The following is a 20,861-nucleotide window of genomic DNA, read 5'->3' as shown; positions in this document are numbered from 1 at the left end:
AAGGCAATACTACATTAGAAGTTTTGTCACTGTTGAAAGCATTGAAGCATCTGGTAAGAAAATATTCCTGAAATGATGACCCAATGGGTCACTTGTTATCTACTCTATATATCACTGGCAGAACTGGTGCCAAGTTTAGAAAATAAGTATATTTATTAAGTGGCTGGATAGCAGAGTGCTTAGGGTGCCACCTTTTGACAAGAGACTGGGGTTTGAATGCTGAATGGTACCTCCCTTACCAGGAGGATCTTTATCTGAACGCTTTACCTGCCTTTAATGCTTCACCTGCCTACCTCAAATAGGAGAATGACACAAACTAAGAAACATGTCGATTCACACATCACCTGGATTAACAAGTTCCACTGAGGAATCAGAACAATATGATAAATGGGCTACTGAAAAAAAACCTACATAGACAAGAGACTCCAGAACTGATGGAATGCTACAACAGTAGAAGACCTAATGAGAAGGGACATATGAAATGTATGAGGGAACTATGGATAGAAAGAAGACCCTCATCTACACTGAGAAACCATTTTTCAATGAAGAGGAAGCTGTCACAACTTGAGATGGATCAGTTACATATCACGTCCCAGACTCAAGACCTGGGAAAACAACTGGATGTGCAGCTGATACCTGGAGCTGGAATGTCTACCCCCCCCCTACAGAGCACAACAACTGATATTAGATCATGGATAAATTAGCTAGTCAACCCCAGAGATCAATTATCAAGGCTCAGTGAAGAAGTACCATCAGATAGTATATTTGAAGATGCCAACAGAGCCTTTGCAGAGGTTCTGAGGACTCATGAGAAGAGGATGCTGGCATGGAGGGCAGTAGGAACCCATTCTCATGACACTTTGGAATCTTCATTCCCCGCATCACAACTTAAGATAAAAAAATGTTGTGTGCAATGTGTGGGATGAGGTTTCCGACCTATTGCAAGAATTAGGATGCCAGCTTGGAGAATGGCATGAAGCAGGACTGATTCTGGGAGAAGAGGTATGTGGGCCCGTCAGCAACTGCAGAAAAACAGCTGAAGGTGAATGATGCATAGCAGGTCCTTAAACTAGGCAGGGCTATGGGGACAATTGAGACTAGGCAAAATGTGCTGTGGTATTGGGTTTGATATGTCATTTCTCAGTGGCAGAGGTGGCAGTGAGACTGAAGTCAATGTCTGGTGGCAATGGCAGTTGATTGACACTGCTAAAGGCCCCGGGCTTCTACTTCAGGCCCAGCTCTGAAGCTGCTGCTGACAAGTGCCACTATGCAGAATAGACAGAAGGACGTGGATAAGGGATTGGGGAGATAGGGAGGTGGGGGAGCTACAGTGCCTGTGGTCATTAGATCATTGTAAAAGAAAAAAACCTGTGGAAAAAGTAGTTTGATTATTGAAGCAGATGATAAATTCCTTTTCACTGAATTTGTGGAGGATGTTGGCTTTAATGTGAATTCTGGCAAGTGACAATTGGGTTCAACTGATTGGAGTTTTTCAGTCCTGATATTCTACTTGGAGAGAAAAAACAGTTTTTAGTCATTCACAGCAGATCATTTTTCACCATGTCTGTGTGTTTCTTCAAAAAAAGGCCAGCACACTACAGCGAATGGAATAGGAAAATAACAACACAAGAGAAAATATCGTAAAAGAAATCTGGAAATGGCGGTCATGGCTGAAAAACGGAAGACAAGGAATTGAGCTTTTGTGCATAAGATTCCAAAGGGCTGCAATCTTAAAGTTTAGGTTCTTGAAAAGTCTGCGCAAACGCACAATCCTACGTATGCATTTAGACAGGGATTATTAAGAGCTGAAGGAATATGAAGCTGAAGGCTTTCCAAAAGCAATTTCTTTTATTCCAATGCACACTGAGTGTGTTGGTATGCTTAACTGGTAATACAGTATATAAGTATTAATTTATTATGCAATCCTTCTGGGTAATCTTCAGAAATTGCAGTTGACAGTTGTATAGCTGCTTTTTGTTTTATTCTGGAACACAGATCCTAGATATTTACAGTGACCATACATCCTTTATTATAAAGGACAATTTTTATTTCAGAAAGCTATCCTTCAATTTCTTGCAATTTGAAAATGGGCAGTCTTCAACTCCCAGAATTCCCAGCCTTCAAGGCTGGCTGGGGGATTCTGGGAGCTGGTCCACCTGTCTTCAAGTTGCTAAGTATGTGAAACATTACAATATAGTATTCAGTGCTGTATGGCATACCTCCCAAGTTATTAAATACAAAACAAACACTATTTAGGTTTCTTAAATTCAAACAGATGAGGTCTTGGTTTGTTGGACTAATCATGGTGATGTATTGGGAAAGAGCTGCAATGGAATTAGCCTTTTTGGGGGGAAGACTCCCATTGTATATTAATTGATCAAATTAGGACTGGGAGAATATGCTATATGACGAAATTCAGATGCTATATCTCAAGAATAACATGGTCTCGACCAAAGACCCAATTACAATAGTTTAGAAATAACTGCTAAGTTCATAAGTAATGCTCAGCTCTGAGTTTGGGTTGTTTTCTATTCACTATGACATATGAATAGTGACATAGCATGAATCAGCCCAGACAATGGAAAAACATAAAGAGAAATTCAATAAATAAAAGCATTTCAGAAGAATATGAAGTAAAATTGCTTTATGACTGTCCATGCAACCTTATTATGATAGCATTTGTTGCTTGTATCTCACAATCCTTCTAGATGGTTTTATTCAGAGAAACAGAAAAGAAACACAGATTGCATTTTTTGCTTGAGAGGGATTCTTTATTGCAAGCAGTGTATTTTATTTTATTTTATTAAAAAAAAACCTCTTGGCTGTTCTACTCCTCTGCTCAAGCAAACTGAAGTTAAACTGACTCTAGATTGCAATTCCAATACTATATGTATATATATGTGTACATACATACATACATACATATACATATATATGTGCATATAAAAGAATTACAGGCTGCAAAGTGTCAATATTTTCTTTAAAAAAGTAAGAAAAACAAACATTGCCAAAATAATCATATAAAAAAGCGGCATTAGATAATCAGGAAAGCTACTGAAAGTCTCCTTCATATGCCAGGCACTTAAGTGTTTGTTGCTTTTTTTTCTGGGTATGTAAGGAGGCAGCAGAAGGCCTGACAGACTTGACAGTACCAGGAGGAGAAATAAAGCGTTGTTCAATAAATATGCAGGTTCTTCCTTGTCTTAAGAAAGATTCTCCTTATCTCCTTTGCAGGGATATGATCAAGGAAAAGTCACTGGATCTCTTCAATAATTGGCAATCCAGACCTTTCTGATTCCAGTCAAGTGAGAAACGATTACAGGATCAAAGATTTTATGAGCTTGGAATGGGGCTGCTATTGTGCTGTGAAGCACTGTTGCTTCACAAGATCTGGTCAGATACTACAAAAATTATAAAAGCGACAACAGGCATTGTCAAGTTTTGTTCCCCTGTTCCCGTCGTAATGCCTCCTGTCAAAAAATATTAATGACTGAGCAGCATGATTCTGTGCATGTGCCCTTCCCCGCCCCCACCCCCAAACCAAAACTCTTTCCCAGAAGTAACTTGTCTGTGCTTTTCCATGAAAGGATTTGAAAAGTAAATAAAAGGTTAAATGTGCCAAGACAGAGAAGTCCCAAAAACTTGTTACAGGCTTTTCTTGTGAAATTATCCTAAGACGGCCATTCCCAGCATTCCCTTCATTTCTAAGATGTTTTTATCTAGTGGGAGTCGGAGGTAGACCCTGGAGGAATGCAGCCTGGCCAGGCACAGAGAACACAGCCTGGTGAAGACATCTTGGATCAAGAAAACATCCGCAGCCTTCATCCACTAGTGTAAAAGTTCTTGGTCCCTTTTGGTTCTGTTAGGTCCCATTGAGAATTTGTAACAGTCAAAACACCAAAATGTGATTTCAGCCCAATCCAACCTCTCTGAATAGGGTGGGCATTTCCTATTCAGGCTTTGCTTTCTGATGGGCTTTCTCCAAGCATGTTAGCAATTTCGCTGAAAGATGGGCGGTCCTTTGGGCTTTGAGCCCAACAGCGCTGCATCAACTTGTAACATTTGGAGGGACAACCCTCTGGATGGGGAAGCTTCATTTTCCCAGACTGTAAACCTAAAAAGAGAAAAAGAAAGCACAGGGTAAGAACTGCCTTCCCAGGTTTTTTGCTAGGATGCATGTATGATCAACTTTTCAGCAACAGTACAGCTCCTTAATTATTTGCCCTCAAGCAGCAACTTAGATAATTTTTTGATAATTTTCATTTTTAAAATATCCATTTTCTGTATAATAGTTCTGTTTGTTTTAGAAGATTTCTCAAATCAAAATGAGATGAGGAACAGTACTATCAGTCAATTCTCTCTTCCAATTCCATCCCATTCATCTTTCCTCTTTTTCCATCCTGTCTGAAATTGTATTGAAGAAATTGTAATAAAATCTCTTTATTACATAAAGTACACCAGCAGTACATTCACAACTTTTGGGGGTAAGTTGTTCAACTGATTAATTGTTCTAACTGTCAGGAAATTTCTCCTTAGTTCTAGTTGCTTCTCTCCTTGATTAGTTTCCACCCATTGCTTCTTGTTCAACCCTCAGGTGCCTTGGAGAATAGCTTGATTCCCTCTTCTTTGTGGCAACCCCTGAGATATTGGAACACTGCTATCATGTCTCCCCTAGTCCTTCTTTTCATTAAACTAGACATACCCAGTTCCTGCAACTGTTCTTCATGTTTTAGCCTCCAGTCCCCTAATCATCTTTGTTGTTCTTCTCTGCACACTTTCTAGAATCTCAAGATTTTTTTTACATTATGGCAACCAAACTCCTTTAATAGTTGGCGAGTCACTTAATAAAGAAGCTGTTTTACAACAGCCCAGTGTTGCTCCAGTCTACATACATTTCACTAGAGAAGAAAAAACTTAACAAGGGTTCACATACCTGCTAACACCTCTTCATTCCCCAATGATGAATGCGGCAATTCCCCCAATGTAAATATTTCCCACATGACCACCCCAAAGGACCACACATCAGATTTTGTGGAGAATTCATCCTCCAAGACAGCTTCAGGGGGCATCCAACGAAGTGGAATCCAGGCTTGGTGGTAGTGATAGTATTCGCTGAATATGGAGAAGCAAAGGATAAATCAGCTCTGTCCAAATCTTCTAAACATGGCCTTTGGAGCATCTGCTAAGAGAGATCTAAGCAATCTTACCTGTTGTAAACATCTTTGCTGAGACTTAGTTTTGCCAGCTTCACCTGCCTTTGCGCACTGACCAGGCAGTTCCGAGCCGCCAAGTCTTTGTGGACAAACCTGCTATTGGAGAGATGTTCCATCCCCAGTGCCACTTGACAGCAGAAAGACAACTGAAAAATACCAGATACATAAAGGCATTGTAAGCATCCTATGTGAAGCTAAGTGTCCTCTGAACTGGCCTGGAGGAGGAATAATAAAGGGGAGGCATTTCCTATTTTGCAAAATTTCTTAGAATGGTGCATCACAGAGCAACATTTTTGAGTCAATGTACCTCAATGGCTAACTTAAAGAATGTGTCCAAAACCTAGGACTCATTACTCCACTGGAACTGAAAATTCAAGGATTTTCAGACCAGCTGTATTGGCAATGTTGTGGCCCCTGCAACACTGCTGAGCCACCACGGTCAGCTCTAATCTCATGACCATGATTTCTGATGCTCCCTGCCAATTCTTAGATGGAAAGTCGATGAGGAAGCCAGTGGGAAGTCGTCATTCCCACTTCCAGTGCTTTTTGCTCACCTACAGTCAAGTGCAAACAACCAGACCCCCACTTTAAGAGCTCAATTAACTTTTTATTGCTGAAGCCTGTACAGAAAAATTTACTCAGGCTAATGATTTGAATTTGTGACTAGATAAGTTTCAATGGCATTCAAGAGAGGAGGTTGGACTTTACCCCCTTGAACTTGTGTAAAGATTCTAGACAAACTGCCCATTTGACTCTTCCGCTAACTTGGCCAATTTCTCTCCTACATCTGTGGTCACTCTGTTTATCTGTTAGATAAGTAAATATCTCTAAAATGGGTTGTCTAGTGACCTATAAAGCCCCCCCCTTTCCTGGACCGGAAGGTCTTGCTGATGGTCACTCGTGGCATAATCATTTCCTGTCTGGATTGCTTGCCATGTGCTGAATGTGAGGCTGCCCTTGAAGACTATTCAGAAGCCCCAATTGATCTAGAATGCAACAGCATGTGCAGTGTTGAGCACCTCTAGGTTTGCTCACATTACACCACTGTAGCACAAGCTGCACTGGCTTTCAGTTTTCTGCTGGGTGCAACTCAAAGTGCTTGTTATCACCTTGAAAGGCCTACATGGCATAAGACAGGCTATTTGCAGGACTTAGTATCTGCCTGTCCCACCAGTTTGACTAAGGTAGATACAGTCCAGGTCCATCCCCTGAAATATTGCCATGCAGAGGGGCATAAAAAGCATGTCTTTTCCACAGCTGCCTCAATCTTGTGGAACATCCTTCCCCCAGCAATTCAGCAGACCCCATCCCTTTAGACATCTAGAAGGCCATCAGACCAAGCTCTTCACCCAGGCAGTGAGCTAGAGTAATTGGAGCCTACGGATAGTTGCTGCACCATGGGAGATGATTGCAGCACTGGTATTTTTTGGTTTTTTATTTTTTATGTTTATGGTTTTATGGTTTGTAATTCCATTATTGTTCATTATTGAGTTGTGCTTTTGGGTGGAAGGCCATATGCTTAATTTCTTAAATGAAGAAACAAATGTCTTAGATCACTAACAGATGGTTGTTAGAACAGATCATCAAGACCCACAATGGCTTGCAAATTGTCCATTTGTGATCTACAATTTGCCAGAATGTTATCTGTAAACAACTTTCTGTATAAAAAAAAAATCAGCATGCAGGCTTGTTTTTAAACAACCCTTGCAACAACATTAGGAGATAAGGCACCTGCACAGCAGCCTAAATGCCATACCAAATTGGATGACATAATTATTGACTCTTTCAAATGAACTGACTCCTTTCTCTACAATTACAGCCTTCTTTAGATTCAGATGCTACTAACTTTCCAATTGTACCACTTTACCTTATGCTTTGTGCTGATGGGCTGGGGCTTGAGGTTCTCATCTTTACTTCTGGAAATCCTCAGGAACTGCTTCAGATCTCCCTAGCAGAAAGGAAGCCAGAAAGGAAATCTTCATAACTATTCAAAAGTATACGGAGACAAAAATAAGTCGGACCAATTCATCTTATAAATCTCTTATTCTCTTTTGATCACATAAAGTTAACTTTAAGATGCTAACAATAAACACTAGGATTATCTGCAATAACACCACGTTCATACAGTTTCCAGATACAGTAGTGGATGAGCAGGCAGAGTAAGCATGCATTCGCAAGACCCAGTTGGGTGAAGACAATGTTGCCTTATCAGAGATCTGCTTCTCCCAGAATTTGGATTCATCAACAACTTTGAAGCCAAATGAGAGATATAAACGAGACTGGAAAAAATGGATTGACTATATACAAAATAAATACGGGACCAAGAAATTCCAGTTAGCCTATGCTTAAGATCAGAAATGATTTAAACTGTTAAAAGTTAGTTCAGTAAGAAGAAGCTAAGGTCAATGTAGAATGTCATTAATTTCTTTATTTCTTTTTTCTCAATAGATTTTAGACTCTGTTAGTTAAAAATCCATACCGTGTACGGGTTCTGGGAAGTCGGGGGGGGGAGGAGGAGGGGGGTTGGGGGGGTGGAGGGAGGGAGGGGCATACCAAAAAAAATTGTACTTCAATGTTTTAATGATTGACGAATGATGAAATATTTGTGTTTTTTAAAAGAAATAAAACCTTATTATCTAAACAGTAAAAAAACAACTTTGAAGCCAGGACTGAGGATGGGGGAAGAGGTCAGCATTCATCATTAAAAACTCTGTATTTGTGACCAAGGACCTTGATTTGAAGACTTCTGTGTGTAAACGTGTCTTTCTGAAATAGGCCCATAGAGATATCCAACTTTCCTTACTCAATTATCCTAGCCCAGCCAAGATTCAGGAAACAACTAAATATGGAGCTATTCCATAGAGCCTTTCCCTACAGAATGGATACCATCATGTTTTTTTGTTACTGGTTTATGTCTTACGTTTTAAAATATTGTTTTTCTAAGCCTACCAGGGATGTTTGAATGTTGTGTATGCTGACTCTATAAACTGCTTAGAAAGGGCTGTAAAGCACTGTGAAGCGGTATATACATCTAAGTGGCATTGCTATTGTTTGAATTGTGTTACTATAGATGTTTTATTGTTCCTCATCCTGAATGTTTTTATGATTTTGCCGTAAATTGCTTGAGTGAACTGAAATTGAGAAATAAATAAATATTCAATATAGAAGTCCCTTTCCAGTGACCAGCTTCTTCAGTCTCCAATCTAAAGGGGTGGAATTTCCATATAAACCTGTTGGCTTTTGTTTCCAAAGTAAACAAAAAAAAGCATGATCAGTTCATTAACCACAGCAAAACTGACACAGGTTTACTCAAGAGCTCTACATCCATTATTGTATTTCAATCAACAGGTCTTCTCTTAAGAGTAAATACAGTGTATACAGCTTCAACCTTGTATACTTGCTAAAAAAGAAACAACCCCCTACATACATACAACAATTGGATATTTGATTAGATTTCTTACCAAATCTACATATTCCAAGATCATGTAGTGAGGCTCTGCTTCCCTGCATAAGCCAAGCAATCGCACCACATTGTTGTGGTTCAGTTTGCCAAACATCTCTGTTTCTTGTCTGAAGGCCAACTGTAGTTGTTCATCCCTTGACTGAAGACTCTTGACTAAAACGAGCACTTCAGTGTCATTGTCATCAATGCCTTTTGCCTTAGCCAGGAAAACATCTCCAAATTCACCTTTCCCTAAAAAAAAAAGAGAGAGCAGCTTGCTAGTCATCTCTATACTAAACACAGAATATAGTACAATATAGATTTTGGTACTGTTGAAAAATTTGAGGCCATGAGCAGGAAGAAGGAAAACTTCAGAGTTGGCTGAGAGAGTATGATGCAGATACCTACTTCCCCTGCCCCCCCCCCGCCATTTATCCATGGGGGTCATAGTTTTTGATGACCCAAAGATAATTGGGTTTCTAATGACAAAAATGGACCTAGGAGAACCCATTGGCTATACATTTGATATCTTTAGGAGAAGTGCAGCCTCTTAAATAGTTTTTGGTTTCTGTTGGCTATAGGAAGTGTGTCTGGTGATGTTAATCAGAGGAATAGAAATTTTTAAATCTTAAGGGACAATAACTGAGACCGGTTAACTGTAACAGGAACTTTATTCAACAGAACTAGTGATAGGCAAAAGGCAAGCAACTCCCGTCTGACAGCTATTTATACTTGTAGCTGTCAGACGGGGAACCAATGGGTAGTTTAGGATTTTCCTGCCGGCCGGCAGGCGCGTCCTAGCCAATCAGAGGTGATTTGCACAGCGCCATCTGCTGGCCAGAACACAACATCCCTTTCCCCTGGATGGAGCATGCGTAGTCGCATAGGTACTTGGGGCGTCTGTGCACGTGCTGAGATCTTCTCTCCAAAGGTGTGGCTGTCACCGAAGAAGAAAGAGTGCTAGACTCGCCGCTCGCCGGATTGACCATGAGAGCAGTGCAGGAGGCCCCACCCCGAGCATGGCGCTAGTTTCTAAAGGTAAGTTAACCGACGAGAACGTGGTGGGAGGTGCGGACTCGGAGATAGGTTTTTTTGTTGGTCTGGCCGGCAGGCGGCGTTGGTAGGGCCTGTTGCATCTGGAACAGCCGGACAGTTCATGGGCCCCTCCGTATTTCGATGGAGCTGGTCTACATGCCTCCGCCAATGTCTCCCATTGTCGAGGAGGACCCTGTAGGAACAGGGCCCAGTTATCTCGGCAATGTGTCCGGGCAACCACTTCAGATGGGCCGGTCCCAGTCTCTGTGCAGCATGGCAGGAGGTGCCAGGCGCACATTTTGGCAAGGCGAATAGGATTGCATCTAGGCCGCGATGTCCGCATCCATGGAGGGCCACCAGACATATCCACGGCCCAGGCTTTTCATCCTGACTATGCCTGGGTGCCCTTCGTGGAGGCGGGTGAGGACAGCATGGCGAAAGGAGGGAGGAATAATGACGCGGTTGCCCCACAGAAGGCAGCCCTGGGGGACTGACAGTTCTGTGCAGTGGCGGAAGTAGGGGAGAAATTGAGCCACTCTGGAGCTGGCAGGCCAGCCCCGGTGGACCGCGTTAATGACATAGGAGATGACAGGATCGGAGAGGGAGTCTTGCGCTAACTCCGAAGCGGACATAGGTAAGTGGAGATCCTCAATGAGGCAAATGGAATCTGTAGGGGCAGGGTCGGAGAGCACGGTGGGCAGGAGGCAGCAGCTTAAAGCATCAGCGTGGCCCATATGGCGACTAGGCTTGTGCACAAGGGTGTAGGAATAAGCAGCCAAGAACTCAGCCCACTGGGACATCCTGGGGGAAATAATAGGGGGGGTAGGTCGGTCCCCCACAAGAATCCCCAGGAGGGGCTTGTGATCCATGAGGACGGTAAAGGGGCGGCCATATAAGTAAAGGTGAAAGCGCTTTACTCCCGCAACGGTGGCCAGGGCCTCCTTATCCAACTGGCTGTAATTGCGCTCAGTCTTGGATAAGTTGCGGGAGTAAAAGGCAAAGCGCCTGAGCCGTAGCCAACATCTCCGGTCCGCAATAGTTGAGGAAAATGCCCGCTTTCTGTCAATGGACAGGTTGGTCAAATCATGGGCTAAAAGAAAGCATTCAAACCGTTCCATGAACGCATCCCATGATTCAGCCTCCGGATGGAATGGAGAAAATACAGAAGCAGCAGCCATGGGAGGCACGTAGTAAGGATCCGGTTCTCCAGCCCTCGTCGCCAGTTTTAAATCTTGAGGGACAATAACTGAGGAGACCGATTAACTGTAACAGGAACTTTATTCAACAGAACTAGTGACAGGCAAAAGGCAAGCAACTCCCATCTGACAGCTATTTATACTTGTAGCTGTCAGACGGAGAACCAATGGGAAGTCCAGGATTTTCCCGCCGGCTGGCAGGCACATCCTGGCCAATCAGAGGTGATTTGCATAGCGCCATCTGCTGGTCAGAACACAACAGAAATTCTGGTCAATCAGTCAGTCATCTGATATCACTCACTGACCAGCAAATCCGAAGAAGTGACATTTAAGTTGCTGAACATCAATGTAACCTATATAGCAAAGAAACTGACTAGAATAAAACGAGCTGTAAAATCATATAACAATACCGGTAGTTCTCAATTTCTTCAATAACTGTTTGAAGGCAATGACAATGTTGAATGAATAGTGGCTGTAGCCATTCTCTTCTGGCCTATCATGCACACCCACACACATCATCCTGATCCACACAGTGCCTCTCTTGGACCCTCCACTAGCTTCCCAACCCACACAATATCTCTCCTGTACCCTCTCTGATTCTGCACTCACCTCCACCTATCCCCTTGCTCCAGGAATTTGCAGCTTCCTCAGCTTCCTTCCTGACTCATTGTTTTGGAATTTATGACTGTGGAATCTAAGCAATGCTATTACATTTTATGGCCATACTGTTTAGTGAGGGAAATTTTGTAAGATAAAAATTTAAGTTTAAGAATTTGGGGATAATTTATATAAGGTAATTGAATGATTCTTTAGAACAGTAGTTCTCAACCTTCCCAATGCCGCGACCCTTTAATACAGTTCCTCATGTTGTGGTGACCCCCAACCATTAAATTAATTCCATTGCTACTTCATAACTGTGAATTGTTAAACGTGATTAACAACAGTGTTACTAACTTAATTTGCAGTGATTCACTTGACAGATGTGGCGAGAAAAATGGTAAAATGGAGCAAAATCCACAACAAAGTTCTCAGCAACATAAATGTTGGGCTCAAGTATAGGCTGGTAAGTGGAGGACTACCTGTATGTTAGGCTTGAACAAAAACAGGCCAAGAGACGAAAGGTCTCCATTTGGCCCTATCCCAGCAGGGCAACATTTGCTTCTTAAGGAAGGCAGAGAGATTCCCGCCGGATCTCTCACCAGCAGGGCAGCTCAATCAGGTCTGCTGATTGTCGATCTTTCAAGGGTGGCAGAGGGCAGCGCCAAATCCCGGACTTCCTTTGGTGCTCCCAGGAAGCTGCGGGCTGGGCCATAAGGACAAGGCGCCCGCAGGGTCGTCGTAGAGCAAAGCTGGCTGTCACTTGACGCGCTGCCTGGCTCGTTTGCCCCCCCTGGCTTTCTCGCCTCCTTACTAGGCCAAGAAAAGCGGCGCAAAGAGCAGCCGAAATGCACCATTTCAGTGGCTGCCAGGAAGCCACAGCCAGCTTTCCCACGCCAAGGCTGCCATCTGCCCGGCTTCTTTGCCCGCAGCCATCGGCCACCTTTATGAGGGTGAAGGGTGAACGGCGCCGAGCTTCCAGGCAGTGACTCTCCGGTGGCCGCATCCTCCCCAGCGGCGTCCCCAAGGGCTCCTGCATCTTCTTGCGCTCCCTCCTCTTCTTCCAACCGGGCAACATGGACCTACTTCTTTGTGCCCCCCCCGCCGCCATATGTCTACTACACCCGAGGGCCACCTCTGCAGAGCCGGGCAGGCGACACATGACCGAGTAATCCCAGAGCTGGTGGCATCATGGCAAGCGAAAGGAACACCTCAAAACCACACTTCCCAGAAAGCACCGGAAATCAGCTGTTTACGGTATGGAGGTTGTCGCTGCAAAACACCTCCCTTTCCACACTGAGGTTGGCGAATGCTCCTGTTGGCTAACAATGTGCAAATTAATTCCCCTCTCCGGTTATTGACTCTAGGCTCTAGAGGTCTTAGGTGACCCCTGTGAAAGGGTCGTTCGACCCCCAAAGGGGTCCCGACCCACAGGTTGAGAACCGCTGCTTTAGAAGAACAGAATAGGGTAGACACTATAATATAGATTAATATATCTAGTTAAAATGTAGTAATGTAATGTATAGAAAATAATAATACATAAGTAGTGATTACACTTTCAAAAATTAAAGTTTTGAGTCCAATTATAATGACTATCTATATTGTTAAAATGACACTGCGATCTAATAACGAATACAAGACAGAAATAAGAATCAATTGACAGTGAGGATATAATACATTGCTATAGAGTAGTGACTAAATGGACAGCTGTATTTGAAATGTTTCCAAATGGAAAATATATAGATGTTTGAAGAAAAATTATGGCAAACTATGAAACAGTATTTGGCTGCAATTACTGAGGTAGAGTAAGATTGATTTGAATTTGAAGGAATCAATGCTACCCAGAGTGCTTGGTAATGAGTGGGAATACTAAGTGCTGGGAATTTGGGGTGAGGGGTGGGAAGGTATTTAAAGATCAAGATTTATATGTTAAGCCTTATTTCAGCAAGAAATTTTTAAAAAGTGCCACAAAACTTGGGCTGTCTTCTGTCTGTTCTCCTTTAGTATCCTGAATGTTTGAGACAGCATTTTCCAATATTTGAGTGGTACCACCCATTATACATCTTTAATTTCCTTCTTAGATGCCACCTCTTCCATGATATATTTGACATAACTCCCAGTCCTTTTGCTTAATAAACCAGAATATAACCAGACCTAAATATCTACAATTTAAAATTACTACAGATCTCTTCTCTGTTTGGTACTTTTTGACTATCCTCTTTTGTCCCATGGAAATTTAGAGATTAAGCTCTGCTTAGATTACGCAGTCAATACCTAACTGCTTGAAAGGCAAAGGCACTTTCCAAAAGCTACCTGAAGAATGCAAAATGAAAAACTGTGTTGTGGTATTAAGTAATCAATAAAACTTGTATAGAAAAAATGTCCCTCCAAGATCACGAACTGATGATGGGGAAAAAAAAGCCACAGAGATCTCATTTAAGATCACAGTACATTCTGGATTGCTGGGAACAGGAGAAGACAGGTGAGAATGTCTATTGCAAGCAAATAGGAAGTAGAATGACTGCTATATAGCATACCCAGAGGAGTGATTGTCTGCAGGTTAGACCGAGAAAAGTGCATTTTATCACTAGTACTGTGCCTCTTGTTGACTGCAGAGCTGCTGCCAATATTTGTCAGAGCCACCTCTTCTTGGATCTCAGCAGTAGTCTGTCCATTTTGCAGCAAAGTACCCCCTGAAAGAAAAACGTTTTTCTTAAAGAAATGTTAAGCCAATGTCTTCCCAGGAAGATGTGTCATATGTTTGGAATTTAAAAGCTCCATACTAATGATCCTCCTGAAACAAAGTATTGATTGTAAAATGTAGAGCATTAAAAGCTAAGACAGATTTCAAAGAAACCTGATCTTTGTGGGTCCTAATAACATTCCTATAAATAATTATGCTAGAGGTTAGTGCTCTATTTTCCAGCATTGAAGCTTCCTTTTCATTTTTAATTTAACTTAAAGGTCAAACAGAACAGGAAGTCTAGCAGGGAGCAAGAAATGTGCCTGGGATTAAGTACATTGGTATCTATAGGCACCAGGTTGCCTACCATTCTGCTTCATTCTTTAATCCACTTCGACTACCAATTTAGATACCCCCAGTGGATATAGCCACTACAACTTCAGTTAATTTCACATCTCTGATGTCATCCACAAAAGTTTATTTTAATATGTTGATATCTTTCTTAATCTTTATAAAACCACATAGATCAGGGGTGTCAAGCTTAAAGCCTGCAGGCAGGATCTGGTCCACAGGGTGCTTAGAACTGGTCAGCGGGGCTGCCCTGGAAACAGTGAAAGACTGGCCCACAGTGCCTCTGCCAGCAAAAACCGAGCTCCGTTTTCCCTGGCAGAGGGTTGCAGGAGGTTGTCACAGTTGAAAATGGAGCTTGGGAGCCCATTTTCGCTGGCAGAGTGCTCAGGCCACCACAGGTGCCCCCCGACACGAGTGCCGTCGAACTGGCCACACCCACCCCAGCCTTTCCCACCCCGGCCCTCAGAGGTCAAACACAACCCGGATGCGGCCCTCAATGAAATCTAGTTTGACACCCCTGACATAAGTAGTCCTTAGCATACGACCACATTTAGAACCAGAAAATTCAATATTAATGAAGGCATCACGTGACTGTACCCAATTTTATAGTAGTTTTTTTTTCTGCAGTCCTTAAGTGAATCAATGCAGTTGTTAAGTCAGACATCATATGGTCGTGTTTTGACCTTCCCTGTCTATTTCCCCATTGACTTTTCTTGTTAGACGCTGGATGGGAAGATCAAAAATAGCAATTACAAGACCTGGGATGCAGCAACTGTCATAAATATCAGATGTTTGCCAAGCTGGGATCATATTGATGTGCCCATGTGGATGGTGCAATGGCTGTAAGTAATTATTTTCAGTGCTGTTCTAATTTCAAATGGTTGCTTAAAAACTACTTGTAAATCTGGTTCGGGTGATATGGCTGCTTTTCAGAATTTGGCTTAAAAGTATAATAACAAAATTAAAAAGTTGCAACAAACTTAGGAGAAAATTGTTATATTAAAAATCTTTTGAATAATTTTGTAGCAAGTAGATAATGTATTTATTTGCAAAACTACCATTCTTAACATCAGTTAACTCTGGTCACTAGGGGGCCATCTAAACATGTGATTTAGGACGCCCATTAAATGCGTTCTTGAACCCTGATTAGTCTCCAACGCTATTGTTTTACCACTTGTTTTACCTGCTGGAGACCTCTTGTGGCTACTTCATAAATTTTCAGTAGTCGGGTCAGAATTTTGTCACAATTTCTAATAGCAGAGGTGGTAGTAGGTAGTTACTGTGGTTACCAGCGATAAACTAATAAAATATTCTGGTCAGCCCTTAGAATCTCAGAGGGCTAATGACTCAAATTAGCCTTTTACAAGAAAGATTGCAGGAACATTTAAAATATATTAAAGGCTGGTGGAGTGATTTAAAAAACCCAGATAATCTTCTATCTGCATAGCAATATTATTTTATTTATCCTTTATTATTTTAATAAATAACTCAGTGGCAAACATAGCCCTCCCCCATTCTCCTACTTTCCCCACAATACCTCTCCCCATTGGGGGGAGGAGGGAGGAGGTAAGATGACTGGCCCAAGGTCACCCAGCCAGCTTTCATGGGTAAGATAAACTCACATTCTCCTGTCTAGCCTGGTGCTTTAACTACTTTCCAAACTGAAGGATAATTTAAGGGGACCTTCCCCCCACATCAATATTATATATTTTAACTTCTACCCAGCACTGCAAATAAAACAATTTAAAGCTATTTTAAATTTATTTTGTGTCCCTTGAGAATAACAATTTACAAAAGCATGTCTCTGGAAACCAGTTACTTTCAAAATCAAACAGGGGGAAACTGTGGCTGATGTATCTACTATAAATTAGCAGCCCTATAAACTCAGACAAACTCTTTATCTGGATATTAAACTGCTGTGGAAAATCATATAAAGTATCACTGGGATGAACTGAGAATTGCAAGCGTTTAGGATACTCCTTATCCACTTTTGTCAGTTTCCATTTAACTTCTGTTTTGAACCACCAAGGTTCTTTTAAAGACCACTAACATTTTCTCTGACCATGCAATATTTTAGTTTAACCTACAGAATTGTATTATTTGATCTATTTGAATTATTATCTTCATAATAATAAACACCCACACGAAATAATTAATTCATCTTTTATCCCCGAAATCTAAACTGAATGAAAAACCTCTTCCATTCTGTTCAAGGCATATAAAAGATCCTGTAACTTACCATTCAGACACTCCATCTCTGGCTCTTCACTTTCTGGCTGCTTCTTCAGTCTCTTCGCTTTCCTCCTCTTCTTGCAGTAGAACATGAGGCCCAACACAATTATTATATATGCTACTGCAGCACCAACAGATAGCCCTATAGTCTGAATCATTTTATAGGGGGTGTGGCTGTTGGGCATATTATCAGGGTTGATAACAGGTAAATCTGGAAATAAGATGCCAAACCTTACATGAGAAGTGCCATCAAATTATTAAAATATATACGCTGATTAAGTATATAACACCACACAATCAGACATGTTTTTTGTCTTATAATGCATAAAAATTGCTCAGCAAACGCCTCTACTTCAAATCTCTGAGCTATATATAAACAAAGAATAAAAAATTGGAAACTTCTTATTTTTGAATGATTAGGAAAAGTGTTAGATGTAATTAAATTCCAGCTTGTCTAGTATAGAATAGAATAACAGAGTTGGAAGAGAGCTTGGAGGTCTTCTAGTCCAACCCCCTGCTTAGGCAGGAAACCCTACACCACTTCAGACAAATGGTTATCCAACATCTTAAAAACTTCCAGTTTTTAAGCATTCACAACTTCTGGAGGCAAGTTGTTCCATTGAATAATTGTTCTGTCAGGAAAGTTCTCCTTAGTTCTAAGTTGCTTCTCTCCTTGATTAGTTTCCACCCATTGCTTCTTGTTCTACCCTCAGATGCTTTGAAGAATAGTTTGACTCCCTCTTTGTGAGATATTGTAACACTGCTATCATGTCTCCCCTAGTTCTTTTCTTCATTAAACTAGACATACCCAGTTCCTGCAATCGTATCATCTGGCCTCCTTCCACAATGGGTAATAGTACTATGCTAAACCCACAATATGTAGGTACAGAAATTGTGACTCCTTTCTGGAAGAGCTGAGAAACTTTACTTGGGAGATACTGAATTTATGACAGAAGAATCACCTTCTTGTATTCTAAATGCCACAGCCCAATCACTATCAAACCTATAATCCTTACCAACAACATGGAGAAAGGCCTCATGGTGCTTGATGTTGCAACTGTTGCCAGCAATGCAGGTATACTTGCCAGAATCCGCAGTGGTGACATCATATATTATTAGAGAGCCATTGGTCATAATTTGGATCCTGCAAAAAATGTAAAAGCAAGCAGAGAGTAAGGAAAGCTCATGCAATTGAACTAGTGCCTTGCCTGCCAGTAACTTTAGTTGATCTGTGTCAGGCAAGCCCATCTTTTCCAGATATGCCACCCTACCAGCAATCACTCGTTTGAAACCAAAATGCAGCAGCCAATTATATTTTCCGATAAATGATAATTCTTCCAAAAACAGACTTAAAAGAAGAATGCAATGCTAACCAGTAGCATAACTGCAGTAGTTTTTTTGTGTTTCAGAGTAAAAAAGAATAAAGAAAATCCAGTAAACCTTCTCGGCTTTTCCTATCAAGACTTCCAAAGGATAGGATCACTCTACGACATTCACAGGATACAAGTAGTCCTCATCTTACAACAGTTCATTTAGTGACCATTCGAAGTTACAATGGCAGTGAAAAAAGTGAAATGATCATTGTTCACACTTATGGCCATTGCAGCATCTCCACAGTCTCATGATCAAAATTCAGACGCTTGGCAACTGACTCATATTTATGGCGGTTGCAGTGTCCTGGGCCATCTTTAGTAATCTTCTGACAAGCAAAATCAATGGAAAAAGCAGATTCACTTAACAACTGTGTGACTAATTTAACAACAAGAAAGGTTGTAAAATGGGACAAAACTCACATCACAACTGTCTCACTTAGAAGCATAAATTTTGGACTCAAGTGTGGTCGTAAGTCAAGGACCACCTGCAGTGAGTCTTAAGATTTTTTAAAAAGAAGCAACATAAGTTTGAAGAGGAAATTATTTCCACATTTCTAATTCTTCTCTCTCTACATGTAGCTTGAACTCTTGAGTTCCAGCTCTGTGTCAAAGAATGGATCTAATCTATTCTATAAATTCCAATCTCCAAACTACTTTTGCCCAGATGTGATTTATTTTTCACAATGGTTACCATTTAAACGTTACGTGCTCTCCAAAGTTTTAAGTACAAAACTTCAACCACCTGAGATTTTTTGGGAGCAACGGAGGTTGAACTTTAGGTTTGAAAAGCATAAGACCCGTGAGGCACATATTATTATTATTATTATTTTTTATGTGCCAACACATCCATGATGTAGCCCTTTGAGGCATTTTCAAGAAACATCTGCCTAATATTTGATGAATTGTAAATACTGGTTATGGCTTCATACATGAGACAGCAATGAGACAGAGCAATTAATTGTTCATCTATTGTGTGAGTTTCTGGGAAGAGTTGTGCCACAAGCTAGAGAGAGAACTTTTTTTTTCACAAAACATGAGATGGAAAAGGAACTGCAAGCAAGAGATGTAAAAGATGATCAAAACAGGAAAGAGCCTCCTTAAAAGCACAGCAGTTTAAGAGCAAAATCTACATAGTAAAGATAGGAAAAGGAGAAGAGAGAATGAATAGACAAAAATAATCTGGCAATGATGATGTGGTTTTCTAGGGTGCTCTTATGGTTAACTTCTCTCCCTGAAATACATTCTCTTTTGCTCTCTTTATGAGGTTTTATTTATAGACCTTGCATTTCATACTGACTGCTGCAATTGCAGGAATTTCAAGGATATTACAAGTTGCTGTACAAATGTTTATGCATGTATTTCTGCCACTTGCATATATTCCATTAGTTCAACATATTTGTGTATCGTTTACATCACTCATTCTATTTTTCCACTGAACAATGTGGTTTCTCCAGCCACTGTCTACATTTTTTCAAGAAAAAATATCTAGGACAACGTGAAAGCTGGAATGTTTAGATACTAAATTATGTAGCTGTATTGTATGTTCAGGTAGTCCACAGGTTAAGAACCTGTCCAACTTAGGGAAAATGCTACATAGGAACGGGATGCCTATTGCAAAATATGGATTGCATTCTCCTTCCTCAAGCTGAAAGTACTGAAGCTGTGCACCACTTTCAGGACCTGCTGAAAACCGATGAACATGGGCTACATATTAAAAACATGTGGCTTCAGCAGTTCCTAAAAGCATTGGGTAGCTTTTAGGAACAAGGAGCACATCGGCTGCCATTTTTAATAACAGGCATCATGTTTGTAAGTACAAGTTCTATCCCAACTACAAATTTGGGTTGACAGTTAAGAGAATAGAACTTGTTCTTAATCTGGGGAGTGTTGTATCAACAGACACATACCGTAACTTCCCCCCCCCCACACACACACAAAAAAGAGGGTGAAAATCTGGGTGCATCTTATACATTGAATACAGCATTTTTGGCCTCATGAAACCCTGCCCCCTTCACAAAAATGGCCCTGCAGAGGGTTTGGGAGGCCTGCAAAGTGCTCCTGGGGGCTGGGGAGGGCAAAAAAGAGAATGGGCCATTTTTTGCTCATTTTTGCCCCCCCCCCAGCCCCCAGGAGCATTCTACAAGCCTCCTAAAGGCTATGCATGCCCCTTTTTTGAGGGGGGGGGAAATGCAGCCATTTTTGTGAAAAACGGGTCGTTTTTGCTCATTTTTGACACACACACACACACAGCACCCAGGAACATTTTGCAGGCCTCTCAAACTCTGCATGCCCATTTTTCATAAAAAATGAGGCATGCAAAGGGTTTGGGAGGTCTGTAGAGTGCAAAAACTTTTTTTTAAATTTACCTCTTCAAAATCTTGGTGTGTCTTATACTCCGGTGCGTCTTATACACCAAAAGATATGGTACATACATAACACATAATGGATAACATATGTATCTGTACAACACTGTAATCTTATTTTCCCAAACTTTACAATAATCCCCATATAAAATTCAGATATTTTCTGACATAATATGCAAAGGAAATCAGAAAAAGGTGCTACAGATTTAAGTTTGAAAATAAATGTGTATTTGAAACTGTTTAAGTTGCAGCCTGTGCTTGTTGTAGGCCTCTCCAACTCTTTGCAAGTATATTCTGAAAACATGTGTTTGAAATAAAAGTATGAAGCTTTTCCTGAGCAAAAGCAAATTCAGAACACTGAAAACTGAGCCCAAAA

At 41.2% G+C, this 20,861-nt stretch overlaps 1 protein-coding gene across 1 annotated transcript in view; it reads right to left on the bottom strand.

Moving 5' to 3' along the window:
- Window positions 1-2,744: 2,744 nt before the first annotated feature.
- Window positions 2,745-20,861, bottom strand: part of PTK7 (protein tyrosine kinase 7 (inactive)) — an 86,076-nt gene continuing 67,959 nt past the window's right edge. Inside the window, exons 13-20 of the mRNA XM_087717664.1 lie at window positions 17,766-17,893; window positions 16,757-16,960; window positions 14,021-14,176; window positions 8,675-8,907; window positions 7,081-7,161; window positions 5,208-5,359; window positions 4,934-5,112; window positions 2,745-4,114 (exon numbers count right to left, since the gene is read on the bottom strand). Coding sequence (XP_087573790.1) covers window positions 3,954-4,114; window positions 4,934-5,112; window positions 5,208-5,359; window positions 7,081-7,161; window positions 8,675-8,907; window positions 14,021-14,176; window positions 16,757-16,960; window positions 17,766-17,893 — 1,294 coding nt within the window. The 3' untranslated portion in view covers window positions 2,745-3,953. The remainder of the gene's footprint in view (window positions 4,115-4,933; window positions 5,113-5,207; window positions 5,360-7,080; window positions 7,162-8,674; window positions 8,908-14,020; window positions 14,177-16,756; window positions 16,961-17,765; window positions 17,894-20,861) is intronic.

This window comes from Thamnophis sirtalis, unplaced genomic scaffold, assembly GCF_051295495.1.
Source record: "Thamnophis sirtalis isolate CommonGarterSnake01/CBP01778 unplaced genomic scaffold, rThaSir2_p1.2 scaffold_6, whole genome shotgun sequence".
Taxonomy (NCBI): Eukaryota; Metazoa; Chordata; class Lepidosauria; order Squamata; family Natricidae; genus Thamnophis; species Thamnophis sirtalis.
This window is presented reverse-complemented; position numbering and strand designations above follow the sequence as displayed.